Consider the following 16,638-nt stretch of genomic DNA (forward strand, 5'->3'; position numbering starts at 1 on the left):
CTGTCCCAGAATCATAAGCCAAATAAATCTCTGTTCTTTATAAATTACCCAGTTTCAGGTATTTCTATTATAGCAACACAAATGGACTAATATAGGGATCAATATGCTTCTCCCTTTGGACAGCTCCTAATTATCTTATCTTCTGTTTCTGTTTTATAACTCCAACTTTCCCCCTTTCCTCAATCTTCTCAATTTCACTACACTGTACATTTCAGCTCTTCACTCTGATGCAGCTAAGCTACTATGCATTATGGTGCATAACCTTTAATGTGGCCAATTGCTAGCTAATCTTTTGAAATGTAGCTCTGTAATTATTTTCCAACCTAGTTCTCTCTTTTCTAACTGTGGCTTTTAAAGTCTGTTAATGTTCTGATATGATGTAGCTGGGGGGAGGGGAGAAAGGGAGGAGGAAAAGAGGAACAGGGTAAAGGGACACAAAAATCAACTACAATGTATATTGAGGAGTTTAAAAAAAAGGAAGTCTGTTAATGTTCTAATGTAAAGTAATTCAGTATAATTTAACAGTAATATAAAAAATATGTCCTATGCATGTACTCATAAAACTATTATTATTAGAAATAAAACCCTAGTGATAAAGACATATAATATGATTGTTATGATTTAATAATAGCCTCTTTTAAGTCTATCCTCTATGTATTACACATTATAATATTTAATACCTACAATAATTCCCAGTATACATCGTCATTTTACAGGTGAGAAAACTTATGATCAGAGATGTCTTTGAACCCAGGTGGGTTTTTGCTTTGCTTTGTTTTATTTTACCCTTTTGTAAAAACCTATTATTTTGTGAATCCAGTGTCCTTTCTTCTGGAAACTGCTTCTCCCTTTTTCTCCATCCATATGGCTGCCATGAGAACAGTCATGTTATGACAGGATTCTACTCCCTGGCCTCTGAGCCTCTTCCCACAGTTTCGTCGACTGGTGATTATGAGAACTTTAGTTCAGGGTATTTTTATTTGTCTGACAGTAACACGTAAAGCTTAGGAATTTTTGGTGGCTGTTGACCACCACAGGGACTGCAGATGGAGGAAGGCAGCCTGCAGACAGAGAGGCTGTTGAGTAGCATTCAAGCCCCTGCCTTCCACTGTCCAGTTCATGCATTCTGGAATATGTCCCTGTGTCTTGACAATAAATTCCCCTTTGGGCTTACGATCAAGTTTGGTATCAGTTACTCACAAGTCCTAAAAGTACTAACTTCTACTGACTGCTGATCATTATTTGAGTTGAAAATAGTTGGCACATGAGGATTTCATACAAAGGCTAATTTATACTAGTTCCCCACAGGGTTTTTGCTTAGTTTCTTTCTTCCTGATCTCAAACACACCTGAAAAATAAATCTTACCAATTAAAAATAGCCAAATTCATTCTTTTATAGAAATTAAGAAAAAAAAAAAAAACCAATCTTGAGAAAGAACAAAGCAGGAGGCATCGCATTTCCTGATTTCACTATATATTACATAGCTATAGTAATTTAAACAGTGTGGTACTGGCGTAAAGACAGACATATAGACCAATCATGCAGAACAGAGAGCCCAGAAATAAACCCACACATATGTAGTCAACTCATCTTCAACAAAGGCGTGAAGAATACTAAATGGGGAAAGGATAGTCTCTTTAACACATGGAGCTGGCAAAACTGGATATTCACACCCAAAAGGATGAAATTGAACCTTTATCTTACACCATACACAAAAATGAACTAAAAATGGATTAAAAATTTAAATGTAAGACCCGAATCTGTAAAGCTCTAGAAGAAAATAATAATAATAAAAAAACAAAAAACAAAAAACAAGGCTTCCTAACATTGGTCTTGGCAATGATGACATGGAAATGGCACCAAAAGCATAGGCACTAAAAACAAAAATAGATAAGCAAGACTACATCAAACTTAAAAAGCTTTCGGCCTCATCTAAACAGTCACTAGGATGGGGAGGAGGACAGGTGGCCAGTATTCATGACCTTTGGGTGCTCTTCTCCCACATGACCACTCTGTGGTCTGAGGACTGTTTACAACATTGGCCTGTGATAGGAAGTCCTCCTGATTCAACAACTAAGAGGCAGCCCCTGTGGAGTGCAGAATTATCTCGAACATGAAAATATAAATTCTGATACCACCAGGCAAAATACTGCTTACTTTTGAGTACTTTTAAACTAAAAATATAGCTATTTCCTTCAGCTTAAACTCTGTATTATAGTCTCATTATTTGGAATAATTTTAATAATAATGCTGAATGCATAGACTGAAAGGGGTAGCAAAACCAAAAGCAGAGCATCCCCATATTTTCCATGACTTTGGACGCAAAGAAGAAGCAATTCACTTCTCTCCTAATCAGCAAACATAAGCTTATTCTAAACCTATTTCTGGATCCCTAACTCATTTGGTTAGCCCTGTAAATTTGCTTGTGAGCAGTTATAACAAAGCTTCTCAGCGGCTCTTTCAGCCAGAGTGTTAAAGTAATCCAGGTATTTGAAGGCATGAAATAGTATGACAGTCTCTCAGTGGTTCAGATGGATGCTAAGGTCATGACCGCAGTTACCTGGACCAGGAGTGTGCACATTGTGTAAACGTTCAGGTGAAGTGACATAGCTCAGCTAAAATCCAGAAGTCCATAGCCACCAGAGTTAGCGGTTTCATTAAGGAAATGCTTATAAGAAACTGGAACAGGATAAAGCAAAGATTAAGGGACGGGAAGAAAGCTTGCAATTGCCTTACTGCAACGGTCTCCAAAATCGGACTTCGACTTTTGTTCAGCTTCTCTTTGGAACTAAAAATGCCTCAAGTTTCTTCCTGCGAGGCATGAGCAACTGTATAAGTACTACATACCCTCTTTGACCATTTCTAGCATGATTCCATCCAAGGTTATGTGACAAAACTGCATGATAAGATTACACGTATTTGGGCATTTTATGCATGTGCGTAACTTTGTCACTTTGATTGCAAAATCGAAAATTCCCCGAATGTCCACCAGAGAGTATAACATAGCATTTGGCAGTTAGAATAAAATGCCCTCCCGTATTCTTTGTCTCTGCCTCATTCTTTCTCCTACACTTTAGTTCACTAAGATGTAGTGACTAAAATCATTCTTGGTGAATAATGCTGGGCCACGCTCAAAATTTGTGGCTGAGAGCTGGACACTCGTCACTGCCACGCACTTTGTCACTGAGACAAGGTAACCCATGGTTACTGCGCTCGGATCAGTTAAGGGGCAGAGAGCCTCCGCTCCCCCACTGCTCTATAAAAGAGACCCAGGAAAGGGACTCTACCAGCTTCTGGCTCTCAGCCTGTGCGAGCGTGTGTCAGGGAAAGCCCAAGACCTTCGGAGCAGAGCACACCAGCTGCAAAGGCAAGGCCGGCATGTCCTCTAACTTCAAACTTCAGTATCACTTCATTCTGATCTTCCTGGCGGCTCTAAGAGGCGAGAGCCGGTACCTAGAGGTGAGCCACCTTGGATCGACCCATCACACCTTCCTTGGGCGAGTGCTCAGCCTTGGGCGGCAGGCTGCCTGTGCTCTCGGCCTTTTGGGGGCTCAGCTCCTTCTTCCTTCTCTGTTGGGTCCTCTCTTTCCCCTGGTTTCCCCTAGATCAGCCTTCCTCCCTGCCTCCGAGCATCCCCGGCTGCCTGCCTTCCTCTGGCCGCTGGGGATACCCTGGTCCAATGGAGAGCGTCTAAGACCTTCCCGTCTTCTCCGGAAGGGACATTGACCATTTGTCTTTATTGGCTTTGCCGAGCGGCAGGGAAGGTGCCCCCGCTCCTGGTCCCCTTTCTTTCCCACCCCGAGAACTTTTCCGGACTGACCCGTTTTCCTTGCCAGCTGCGGGAAGCGGCGGACTACGACCCTTTCCTGCTCATCAGCGCCGACCTGAAGCGGCAGCTGGCGGGGGAGCAGCCGTACCGGCGCGCGCTGCGTGAGTCGGGGCTGCGGGGCTCGCGTGCGCGGGCGCCAGTGAGGCGGGAGGTTGGGGCTCTGCACGCGGGGCCGGAGGCTCCCGGACACCGCCGGGAAGGGGCCGGCCAGGACCGGCAGGGGCCCGATTCCCATCGTTTAAGGGTCGGGCCGAGGAGGCGCGCCAGGGGCGAGAGGGGGCGACGCGCCTCGGGGCGCGGCAACCCGGCCGGCGCAGCCGGGGCTGAGAATCGGGGCGCTGGGCGCTGCAGAGCCCGGGGATGGGGCGCGCGGAGAGGGGCTGTCTGAGGCCGGCGCCGCGGTGGCTGCAGCCGGACACCCCTGGTACCGTGCCCTCCCGCAGGGTGCCTGGACATGCTGAGCCTCCAGGGCCAGTTCACCTTCACCGCCGACCGGCCGCAGCTGCACTGCGCCGCTTTCTTCATCGGCGAGCCCGAGGAGTTCATCACCATCCACTACGACCTGGTCTCCATCGACTGCCAGGGCGGGGACTTCCTGAAGGTGAGGCACCCCCGCCCCGCGCAGCCCTAGCTGGGGGCACGGGAAGGTTGGGGTGCCGCGCCCAGCGTGCGGAGCGGTGACAACTCTTAATTAGACACTCCGCGGGTGCCCCAGTCGGAGAGGCGTCCTCTGGGACCCCCACGCGGCGGAAACCTGGCCCCAACCCCAAGACCGCTGCACACTCCGTAGGGCCGGTGCTTCCGGATGCTGCAGTGGTTTAAATTCCCTTCTATGCGCTTTGAGGGTCCTGGGAACTTCCAAGACTTGAACCCGCACGGCGAAACGCCGTGATGCAATCTGGGGCAGACGAAATGTGATTAAAAACCAGCTAGCGAGAGCGCTCGGGTCCACCAAGCGGGGCCCGGCTTGGTTAGGAGGCGCGCCCCCACGTCTAGGTCTGAGCCCGTCTAGCTACTGCTAATCCACTCCCGGTGGAGCTATTCCAAGCGCACACAGACTGTCTTCAATTCCTGGGTAACCCGATTTTGAGCAGTAGGGCACTGACTGCTGGGAGGGATGCTGAAGGTGCATCTAGTTTTAGCCAGGTGGGAGGAGAGGGCAAGCCCCCCAACCTCACAGCATCCTCACGCCCGGGGTCTCCGTAAGTCTAACAGGCCAGTTTAGAATGGCTGATGTAGTTCTACTGTCCAATTAAAATAATCGGGCTTAAAACCTCCAAAGTAGAATTAGTTTGGAATCTGTCAAACAGGTTAGAAATAATTTGTAGCTGGGTTGTTGGTGATTTTGCTACTGTGGGCCAAATGGGACTCATTAAACTGGAGACCTGTGGTGATTTGGAAAGTAAAGTCAACAGACTCTGACCCTTTGTTCAACTGCAAACTTTAACGAGTGAAGGCAAAATGTCCTGAGTGGCATACCAGCCGTCGCTGCCTGACTGTTGAAGCAGTTCGTATTGTTTTAAAGTAATATAAGACAACAGTTTTTAAAAATGAGAAAAAATGGGTGTATAGAACCAAGGGCAGGTAAAGTTGCTTCTCCAATTTTTTCTTTTGCTGTCTATTTTAGAGATATTTTGTTCACATTTCAATGACTAGAAGAGAGCAGTTGGACAAAACTCAAATTATATTTCTGTGGAATTCTTCTGGAGATATGACCAAGATAAAAAATGTATATTGTCTGTAGTTTCATTTACCAAGGTGGTTGAAATGATAGATTGTTAAAAAGTGTATTCATTTTGGAAGCTTTAAGGCTTATCACTTGCAAACAACACAGTCAAAATATGAGTGAAAAGCAAGCAGACAGGGGAGTACAGGCTGTCAATTCCTCACTCATGAGTAAAGGCCAATTTCTGGATCGTGTTTTCCTCCTTTTCAGCACACCCATAATTTCAGGAGTTGATGGAAGTGATCATCTATGTCTTTTTTTTTTTTTTAAGGTATTTGATGGTTGGATTCTCAAGGGGGAGAAGTTCCCCAGTTCCCAGGATCATCCTCTCCCCACAACTGAGCGGTACATTGATTACTGTGAGAGTGGTCTCAGCAGAAGGAGCATCAAATCCTCCCAGAATGTGGCCATGATCTTCTTCCGGGTCCATGAACCAGGAAATGGATTCACATTAACTGTAGAGACAGACCCCAACCTCTTTCGTAAGTGGGCTCTCTGCCTTCTCAGTCAAAAGTCAGGATGTGGGGGTCAAACCTGCTTTTTAAAGATAGTATCATCCACAGACTTGAGAAATTTGAATTGAGGAATGATTTGAATGGAAATTCTTTTGTAATTAGAGATGACTTAAAGGATACTTTTTACTCGTTATTATGAAAATCGAATCACAGTTTTTAATTTATTTCCCAGGCCAGGTAGTATAGTACTAATTTACAGTGGGTACAATTCTGTTTTTTCTCCAAAGTCTTGTTCTGATCTCCCACGGTACTACAATGCATTCAGTGACAAATTTTAATCTCCCAAGTCATTCTACTGATCCACAATAAGCTTGATATGAAGTTTCAGTCCTAGAAATATTTAGGCAAAGGCTGAAAGGTTGCATATCCAGGATGTGGCAGACTGATGTTATGTCTGAGCAAAGGGTTGGACCAGAGCACTCCAGTGTTGCCTTCTGATTCTGAACCCACCACCCTAGTTCATTTCTGATGGACACGTACATAGATCATGCTAGAAAACTGAACAGCCCAAGCCTAAAGCACATTATCTTAACTAAAATGAGTTTGCTCATCTGTTTTTTGTTTTTTTCCCCTTTAAGAGAAAAATCTTTTTAAAAATCAGAAAAAGAAAACGTATCACTCATTTTAGGTTGCATACAATAGTGTTATTAACACCATGCAGTTGAAGGATGGAGCCTACTGCCAAAGCATAATGTACTCCTGATTTTCTGATTTCTATTTTTTAAAAAACAAAAAGATTTCTTGAAAGAAGCCCCTGAAAAAGCCTGTTTCTGAGGACTGGAGCAGAATAATTCTAGAGGACAAAATGAAATATTTCTCCTATATTTTGTTTGGTTAGAAATCAGAAATCTTCTACATTCATCAGGGAATTTCAGTTCTTTTTGAAATTAAGTGTAATTAAAAATACAGTATGGAGTCAAGTTGTGGTCTGGCCTGTTCTGATAAATCAGAAATTTTGTTCCATAATTAGCAAAAAGAAAAAAAAAGTGCAAATTCTTTTTTTTTTTTTTTTGACCGGTAAAGGCATCGCAACCCTCCACATGGTGTGGTCTGCACCATGCTGCTCAGCCAGTGAGCGCGTGAGCCATCCCTATATAGGATCTGAACCCAGGGCCTCGGCGCTACCAGTGCTGCACTCTCCCAAGTGAACCACGGGGCTGGCCCCCCCCAAAAAAGTGCAAATTCTGATACTTCTAGCTTCACATCTAGAAGAGTAATTATATTGTAAGTCTAGATTTGAGATACAAAAAAAAAAAAAATCAGAAATTCTTGGGAATAAATTAAACATTAAAAATTTGCCTTTTACTCAACTTATCACTTAACACCCAACAAATATTTATTAGACTTAAGTCCCTTGTCTTTCTATTTCTTCTCAGCCTATTTTGTTACTATTAAAAAGTACTTAAAATTATTTATTTACTTTAATATTTAAAAAATAACATTATGGCTCCAAATTCTGTGAATGAAAGATTCAGACAAGACAGGGTTTGAGTTGTGGCCTCACCTTTAAGCCTTGATTCTTCCAGATCCTAGCTTGAACCTGGACTCTAGTTAACTGAAGTTTTCCTAGGACTACTACCAGCTAGTATTGTTTGTTAGGTTGTTGATTTATGTTTTATGATTTTTAGAAACAAGGTAACGACTTAAGATTAAAATTAGAAGCCTCCTTGTATCACAGGGCCTCCTGACAATGTCCATATGTCATTGATGATTTTTATTTCTCAACTCCTTCCTGTCTCTAAATTGACTTTGTTATATATACTCTCTTCCTGGACACGAGGCTCTAGACCATGAACAGGAGCCTAGAATAAAGATGTAATAAATTCCTATAAAAACCCTGCAAACAGAGTAATGCAAACATGATTTTTTTTTTTTTCCTGCAAGCCTGCAATGTCATCTCTCAGACCCCAAATGGGAGGTTTACCCTGGTAGTTCTGCATCAACATCGAAACTGCAGCTTCTCCATAATTTATCCTGTGGTGATCAAAATATCTGATCTCACCCTGGGACACGTAAATGGTCTTCAGTTAAAGGTGAGTTGCTTACTCACTTCCCAATCATTTTGTAAGGCTCCAGCTTTATCAAAGCAAAAGCAATCATACAGGGCAAACCTGGACAGTAGCAAATTGAAGTAACGTGTCCCTCTGATTGGCTATTAAATCTCACATGTGCTTGCCCTAGCTGCTTTAACTAAATCCCTTTTCTATTTTAGTTATGCTGGAAGTCACATACTCAGGTATCCATTCTGATTACTTGAATACTTTTCTAGTGATGTCAGAAATGTTTTCAATTGGTAAAGTTGTGGTATATAATTACAATTGAACTCTCTTGTACTTGCCTCTTTTACAAAAATTCTCTCCGAGCGGCACCTAGTGTGAGTCATCTACACAGCTGTTTTTCTGATTGTTGGAATTTTCTTTTGACATGAAGGAAGTATCTCATTGACAGAACTATGTTATGAAGAAATGCTAATTATAGCATAAAACACAAAATTGGATTTTTATATTGCAAAATACAGTAAAGTTTTGAAGAGTATTTTGCATTATATTTAATTCAATACATCTTGCCTCAAAAATATTAGCTGAAAATCCCTATCAACTTGTTTTCAAAGGAACTTCTGTATGAACCTTAAAATTAACGCTGAGCTTGACTGCGCTTACTTGCACTGGTGGCTCTTTTCCTCTGAGTCATCCTCATTTCCGTTTATTTTCTCACACGCCAAGGTTAAGATAACTGATGTATTTGCTGATATCAAAGGCAGTCATAGTTCCTAATCAGATAGATTTTAGTGAAAACCAAGTTAATAGGACCAGGACTGAGAAAAGGAATATATCCAATTTCCTTTAAGCCCTAAATTCATGGGCCAGTGCCTTTTTTTTTTCTAGTTGGACCTTGTTGGAAGAATAATCTTTTGAGAAGGACATTTTGGGGTGTCTTTGGTACAACCTTATTGGCTTGATACTGTTTGTATGTCGTTCTTGATGTAAAATATAGAGGATGGGATGTTATGATAGCAGATCGGGACATCTGCACTTTGGTTATTGAAGGTATAAGGAGTAATCTTTGTGTATCCCCCTTAACAATTTAGATCCTGCAATGTTCTAGGCATCTGTTTCTTTACAAAATATTTTTGAGTGCTTACCATGTGCAAGGCACTATTGTAGATGCTGGAAATCAGCAGTGAACAAGACAGTTCTTGTTCACAGGGAATCTGCATTCTAGTGGGAGAGGCAAAATTGTCATGTATTTCAAATAGTGGTCAGTGCTGAACAGAAAATGCAGCGGAGTGGTGTGACAGACAGTGACTGGGGACAAGAGGGAGGAGGGAGGGGCAGGAGCTCCTTAAGATAATGTGGTCAGAAGAGAAACCTTCTGAGAAGGAGACATTTAAAGTGAGACCTGAGCCATAGATCACAAGGAGCCAGCAGCTGCAGGAAGAACAAGGAGCAGAGGGAACAGTCGTGCAGAGGCTCAGAGGCAGGAATGGACATACTGGTTCCAGAAGTGGCAAGAAGGCAAGGTAGAGGAGGAGTGGTATGAGAGGGCTTCAGGCTGGGCCAGTGTGGAGAGCCTTGCCGGCTATTTGTAGGAGTTTGACTTTATTCTAAGTGCAGTGGGAAACCACTGAAGGGGTTCAGGCAGGAAAGCCATGTGATCTGATTGACACTGTATGAAGGTCATTCTGCCTTGCGGAATAGGCTTAGAGTGAACGGGCTATAGTGGCCATGCTACACTTTTCATGGCCCTGATGAAATGTTTCTTTGATTATTATTAATGTACCTATCAAGATTGTTTCCTTGGGTGAAATACCTGAGATTTCTTATATACTGGAAGGTGAGTTTCACCAAAAAAACTTCAGTTTTGCAGCCTGAGCCAGTGTGAGGATTTTACATTTGGTAGAAGGAGTTTAGGTACTCTTTTGGTTCATTGTTGTATCTAGGCAAGGGATAACAGTGGCTTAGAACCTCAACAAAGATATTTCGTGAGGAACTGAACCCCAAAGAGGTCCCTACAGTTTCTGTCATTGTAAGAAAAGCTGAGAGGTTTGAGAAGAGGAGAGAAAAGTCAGTGACTACCAAGGAATAGATGCGCCTAACTTCCTTGTTTCTTTGTTTTGTTCCCCTCATTTTTATTTCTCCTTCTTCCCAACTTCTTTACTTCCCATTTTTCTCTCTCAAGTCTGCCTTTTCCTTTCAACACCACCTGCTGAAGTCTGGAACCTGCAGAACCAAGAGGGAATTTTGGTCTTAAGAGATGTTCTACCTGGACATCTTCTACTCAAAGAAAAGGCAATTAAGTTTTTTCTTCCCCTCAAATGGCTTATTTAACTCTCAATACAAGAGCATGAAGCCCTGCACACAGTGGGGCTAATTAAACCTCTATTTCATCATTTTATGAAATTATGTGGAAAGTACCTAAGCATAGAACCCAGTCCATAGTAGGCCCTTTGAAAATATATGTCCCTGCCTGCCTCCCTTCATTAGCCAATTGCCCTTATATTATTTTCTAATTTGTTTAGTTCCAGTTGTAATTCGATGTACTTCTAAATGTCTGAAGGTATATGTTTATGTATGTGTGTGTGTTGAAACTTCTCTATTTTAAATTTGGGTTCTTATGTGTCTCAGTGTATCTGGTTAACTTCTGAGCACCTTGTCACACTCCACTCGTTCTCTTAATAAGTACACCTCAATGAAGAAGAGGATCGCAGGAAAAACTGGCTACGTAAATTGTGCGGGACAGTACGAAATGGAAATGGGGGGATCTTGTTAAAAACTTAGTAAGCATTTCCAGACAGTAACAGCAGAGCATTAAACCAAGCACAGGGCCCTTCTAAGTGTGTGCCCTATGTCCTGCACAGGTGACATGTCCACAAGGGAGCCTTGATCACAGGAGATGGGTGGCCAGGGTACAACATTTGGGACTGAGAGTGGCAGCTCTGTATGGCAAAGGGTGGCACAGAAATTGCTCTGGACAAGACAGTGTAGAAGGGTGAAGGGAAGCAGGAAAAGGTGGTCACCATGGTTTACACAAAGTCTCATAATAAACTGCTTTTGAGCAGTTTGGAATACATTTGTTTTAGTTGAAAGGAGAAAGACAATGATAACTCTAGCCACTTGGGCCCTAAATCAGGGTTTAATTCTTTCTTCCATGTACTCATAATTAATCTAAATCCTTAGTGGTAGAAATGATGTGTTCCAATAGCAGAGAAATTCCTTTATAAAGAAGCAGAAAGGAGGTGAGTTGGAAAACCGATGTGGAAGCCTTATTTATAAAATGCATATAGTTGACTTTAACTCTAACTACATAGAGTTAATAATTCAGTATGTATGTCCAAATGATTTGAAAAGCAAAGAATTTTCAGTTTCAATTTCCATACATCTTATATGGAGTCTGAAGATTCCCATTTCATCATTCCAATCCTTGAGCTTAAAAATTTGTTTTAAAAAACTGCGTACTCATTTAAAAAAAATGATTACTCAACTGATTTATAAAAGCAATTCTTATTTTTTTTTCTTTTAAATGGTTTTTAACTTCTGGAGTACCAGATGTTAAGTTAAATAGCACTACCAGAATGTTGAGGGCTGAGTGAATTCACCCACCTGCCATTGGTCAAATGATTTGACTTCTGTAATTGGTTTAAATGTATCTTGCCCTACTGCTTTTTTTCTTAGAAACCCTCAGCAGGTTGTGGGGGAATAGGAGACTTTGTGGAGCTGCTAGGAGGAACTGGATTGGACCCTTCCAAGATGATGCCTTTAGCTGAACTCTGCTATCCCTTTCATGGCCCTGGTGAGATATTTCATTGATTATTATTTAGGTGCCTATCAAGATTGTTTCCTTAAATAAAACGCCGTTAATTTTTTATACATTGAAAGGCAAGTTCCACCAAAAAAACTTCAACTTTGCACATTGTGCCAATATGAGGAGTTTACATTTGAGCCTGTGTACAGTATCAAAATCTGTTATCAAAATATCTGACATTGGGAGAGAAACCTATGAAGCAATAAGGATATGTATTTAAGGCTGGCCCAAGTAAAACTTTGAAAAAGACAAAGCTTTTTAATTCTGTGCTCTTTCCAATTTCTTGGGGTGGGGTGGTGTCTCTGCTTTCAGCCTCTGGAGACAGAAGAGTTTATCTATTAACTGAAAAACTTATTGTTCAAATAGTAGGTGTATCATCCATTAGTAATAATATGACAATGAATAATAACTAAGTTTTCCATATGTGTGTGTATGTGTGTGTGTATTACTCATAGTAAATAAACAAAATAAAAAGCTTTATTGGAAATACCAAGAACTGCTGAATGTTCCCAACTTCTAGCAGCTAAACCAGCCTCTCAAAGGCCACTGCAACACAGAGGTAAATTCTGAAATCTGAAAGTGGTCACCAGTAACAAAATACTGGTTTAGTGCACAGCATGCCAGTGAGGGTTTTCCATTTGATTATGCTCAGGTTGGGTGAGGATGAGTGGGAATTAGTGGCCTCATGGCCAGTCTAATCAAAGAAGTCCTGGAGAGAAGAGGATTACATAGACGTGTATGTAAAGGTCACTCCCATATCTGTACTTCAGATGCAGGAAACTTAGGTTATTTTTAAAGAGACAAAAGTAAAACAGAAGAGGAAGAACACCAGTCTCTCACAGTTAATTTTTACCATAGCCACCTTCCTCTCCTGTCACTACAGATCATTAACCAGCTAGTTAATGAAGCTTCAAAGCAGACCATCCTTTTGATCAGCTGTTACATATTTTGATTAAAACCAGGTCAGACCACCAGAATTGTTTCCCTCTGAGCAAATGTTGGGAACTTCACAAACAAAACATCTCTAAAATAGAATTAATATGCACAGGAATTCACTAAGGCCTGATATGCACTCCACCCTTTCCCAGATACACCTGTACAAAAAAAGTCTCAGAGGAGATTTAAGGCAGGACTGGGCTCAAGGCAAGCTTCCTAATCAAGGTAAAGGCAAAAGATTACTAAAAACCCACATTGCTGAAAACTAGAGGCTTCCTTTATGCTAGTTGACACTTGAACCCTGGTTTAAACTGTCAGTGCATGTGGTTTCTCTGGCCTTTTGCATGCACTATCTGAGGCACTGAATTGCTTCCAAGCTAATGACTGGAGAGCACCCTTGAGGAGATGTACTTGAGCTGGGTAAAAAGATGAGTTTAAGACTAAAGAAAACTACTGCTTTAAAAATTAGATAATTGAAGCCAGAGTCATTTTTCCATTTGAATTATGTGACTTGAATTAGGCAAAAAGGTGGGACTAAGACCGAAAAACCACTTTTGCCTAAATTACCTAGATAATTGAAGCCAGTTTTAAGACAACTTTAAGGTTTGAATTATATCATTCTTCGATGTATTTTGAATTTCATTGTTTTCTTTTATTCACCATGTCTTCATGAGTCCCTCCTAAGTTGTTCACACAATGTAAAACTCTTAGGGATCCTGCCCTTTAAATTGGACTTTATTAAGAATTATGTCAAAATAACAAATAAATAATGTGCACATTAACTAGAGGAAATAGGGTATGTTATATAGATTAAAGTTTAGAGGGAAATCAGACAAAGAATGACCTTCCAAGTCATTTAAAGAAAAATAAATTTGGATCTTTTGTTTGAAGCTTAACCTAAACATATTAAAATAATTATAGGGTTTATATTTATTATGTCTTCAAGTTGATTTTTTCCACAATAACTCTGCTGAGCTATTTTACTTAATTTAAGCCCAGGCACATGTTTGTGAGGTACCTGTTACACAACAACGTTAGCGTTTCTCAACATTTAGAAATGCCTCATAGAGGCAAAGTGGAGGGGGAAAGATGAGAAAATTAAAACAGCAGAAAGGAATATTGTAGGGCAAATAAATCTTGCCTCAGAAACTAGCTTGAGGCTGGAGAAATAAAAGGAAAGTAATTTCGAATAAACATAACTTGAGTTTCAGTACATAACTGCTCAGGCAAACCTGCACTGGAAGAGATAAAAAAAAAAAAGGTGTCAGATGCTTAAACAGATAATGAATAATATTGGATCTAAGAGAAGTAAGGATATCAGAAACCATTCCATATAAGAAATACAGAAGAAAATGAAAGATAAATGGTGCATGTGGAAAGTTGAACAAAAATTAGTATATTCAGTAAAAGAGTTATTATCTAGACTCAGAAAATAATAAAAAGGTGATGTTTTTGGTCTACATAAATGTCCAGGAGTACATTTCATCCTCTAGCTCCTGCCCACTAAATGACACTTACAACCCCGGATAGTGTGACAACCAAAAAATGCCCCTGCAAATTTCCAACCTGTCCCTAGAGGGCAGTACTGCCACCACTGAGAACGTGACCCTGAGCAACGGTGCAGAATTCACAGACTGCTTGCCTTTGTCTGTCTTTACCACCCAAGCAGTGCAGGTGGGAGAACATGAAAAAAGTAGGAGATATCTTGCTGCTTCTTTCCAGCCAGTTTTATTTGGATAACAGTGTTCTTGTGCATGAGGAGAAAGGCTGAGTTCAATTTCACTTTTCTATAATTATATATTATAATAAAAACTAAAACAAGAACGTCTGCTAGCAGATGCATGGATTGAATACATGAGAGGAAAATACATCAAGATACACCCCCTCGCTTTCATTGTTTAAATTATCTGGTTGACAGAAATGGTTTGACTGCATGGTTTCTAACCTATTGGAAATTTTATTTTTTTCCATCAATTATAGCCCAAATGAAAATTGGCTGTGACAACACTGTGGTGCGTGTGGTCTCCAGTGGAAAACATATAAATCGTGTGACTTTTGAGTATCGTCAGCTGGAACCATACGAACTGGAAAACCCAAACGGAAACAGTATCCGGGAATTCTGTTTGTCTAGTCTTTAAAAAACCAATCCAGTGATTTATACGCTGCTAGCTAAGTGAGTTTTTAATGGCTATTGTATATGGGCTAATACATATGATTTTGATGACCAGCTAGTTAAAAGCCTTCATACCAGTATTCTCAGTCTTGCACATACATGCACATGCACAAACACACACATATACATGCGTTAATTTTTGTACTTTGCTTCTTTTTTGTTAGTAATATATAAATGAACACATGGCCGAAAGTAAGCCCTTGTTTGGTGGAAAAAAAGTTTCAAATGGAAATGTTTGTAATTCTTTGGTACATTACAGACCTGAACTGGTAAGACAAGCACAAAGCAACGTGCAATAAAAAAATTTGTATCTCAAGAGAAAATACTACAAAGAAAGAGACATGCTGGCTTGTGTATCAGTTTTATAACAGAAAAAGCTCAGTCTTGTGCATACCAAAGTAGTTGTATCTGTCTATTTATTTTCTGTTTATAATAGATAATAGTTACAGCTATTATTTATTGATTTGTAACAACTTGTTTTTTAACAAAACTTTGGAGCATGGAAGAAATTTTCCATCCACAAATACAAACATGAATAAATATCTTCAGAATGTTGACACCTTGACATGTGGTTTGTTTGCTTTTCTGAGTAGTTCCCTCCCCTGTTGGAAAATAGTGTTCCCTCCCGTCAGAAAATAGTGTTCTCAGGTGGTTCAGAACCAAATGCCGAATTAAATTGTTTTGGACTTCTTAGAGCTGGGAGAACTCTGGACCACTGAAGTAGAATTATTTAGAGCAGAGCTAGAATTGCAGTCTTTGCACAGGCAGCACCAACTGATTGGTCCTAGCAGGGAAGCAGGGCAGAGATCCATTCTCCACCTTCCTCTGAGAAAACTGTCTTTGTCACAGTGGATGCAGTTTTCAATAAGGACAGAAGGATTTTCCAACTTTCATAGACGTAATTTGTGGAAATCTGAGAGCTTCTTTGGTAGTGACAGCAGTTTACTGTTGACTGAGACTTGTTTACGTTTGGCTTGAGACTAAGCAGGTGGTATTTAAAGGCATCCTAGAGTATAAAACGAGGTTCTGAGCAACAAAGGAAAACTCCTAAGTGAACTCTTTACTTTGTGTTAGTGGATGGAATCTCCAAACTGTGCCATAATGAATGGCCTGATTGTGATTCCTGGAACATATTTAATAGAAAGTTTATTGGAATATACTGGGATCCCATACACTGAGATTGTTAAAATCTGAAAACCGGGCAGAAGGAAAAATATGGATTTGGAAGTGCTACAAGTACCTAGGATTTAGCATAAGTTTTGGATAAGTAGACATTTTGGAATGAGTGAATACTTTAGCAAATGAATGAGTAAGTGCTTGGATAGATGGATGACTATAATGCTTGACTTGTTATATAAGAAATGGAGTCCTTGTTTCATAGAAAATAATTTCTGTGAAGTTGAACCCTTTTATCTTTTTCACAGTCCCTCTAGCAACTTAAGAATAAGGCAGTTATATCACTGTCAGAAGGTTCTTGCTCTTAACCCTTGTGACTCCCTTATGGTGAATAAATTGCATTTTACCATGGAAGTTAGGACAATCTTATTTCTAAGGGATGTTTTGCAAGCTAGTTAGTCTCTCTGCACTTAGACAAGTGGTCCGTAAGTTTTCATCTAGTCCTGACATTCCACAGTCATTCCTTTGTGACATATTTTG

The 16,638-nt window shown here is 40.7% G+C and overlaps 1 protein-coding gene across 1 annotated transcript; it reads left to right on the top strand.

Moving 5' to 3' along the window:
- Positions 1–3,379: 3,379 nt before the first annotated feature.
- Positions 3,380–14,947, top strand: CRHBP (corticotropin releasing hormone binding protein). Its single transcript, XM_063088158.1, has 7 exons — positions 3,380–3,460; positions 3,838–3,931; positions 4,274–4,431; positions 5,828–6,038; positions 7,956–8,104; positions 11,744–11,861; positions 14,790–14,947. Exons 1-7 carry the CDS (start codon positions 3,380–3,382, stop codon positions 14,945–14,947), a joined length of 969 nt encoding a protein of 322 aa, XP_062944228.1.
- The last annotated feature ends 1,691 nt before the right edge of the window (positions 14,948–16,638 follow it).

Source organism: Cynocephalus volans, chromosome 2 (assembly GCF_027409185.1).
Source record: "Cynocephalus volans isolate mCynVol1 chromosome 2, mCynVol1.pri, whole genome shotgun sequence".
Taxonomy (NCBI): Eukaryota; Metazoa; Chordata; class Mammalia; order Dermoptera; family Cynocephalidae; genus Cynocephalus; species Cynocephalus volans.

What these genes read in the sequence shown, in the direction of transcription:
- CRHBP (XM_063088158.1), top strand. Translation starts at nt 3,380, where the DNA reads ATGTCCTCTAACTTCAAACTTCAGTATCACTTCATTCTGATCTTCCTG. An exon ending in AGGGCGGGGACTTCCTGAAG is followed by an intron (nt 4,432 to 5,827) that starts GTGAGGCACCCC and finishes TTTTTTTTTAAG; the next exon opens with GTATTTGATGGTTGGATTCT. An exon ending in GACAGACCCCAACCTCTTTC is followed by an intron (nt 6,039 to 7,955) that starts GTAAGTGGGCTC and finishes TTTTCCTGCAAG; the next exon opens with CCTGCAATGTCATCTCTCAG.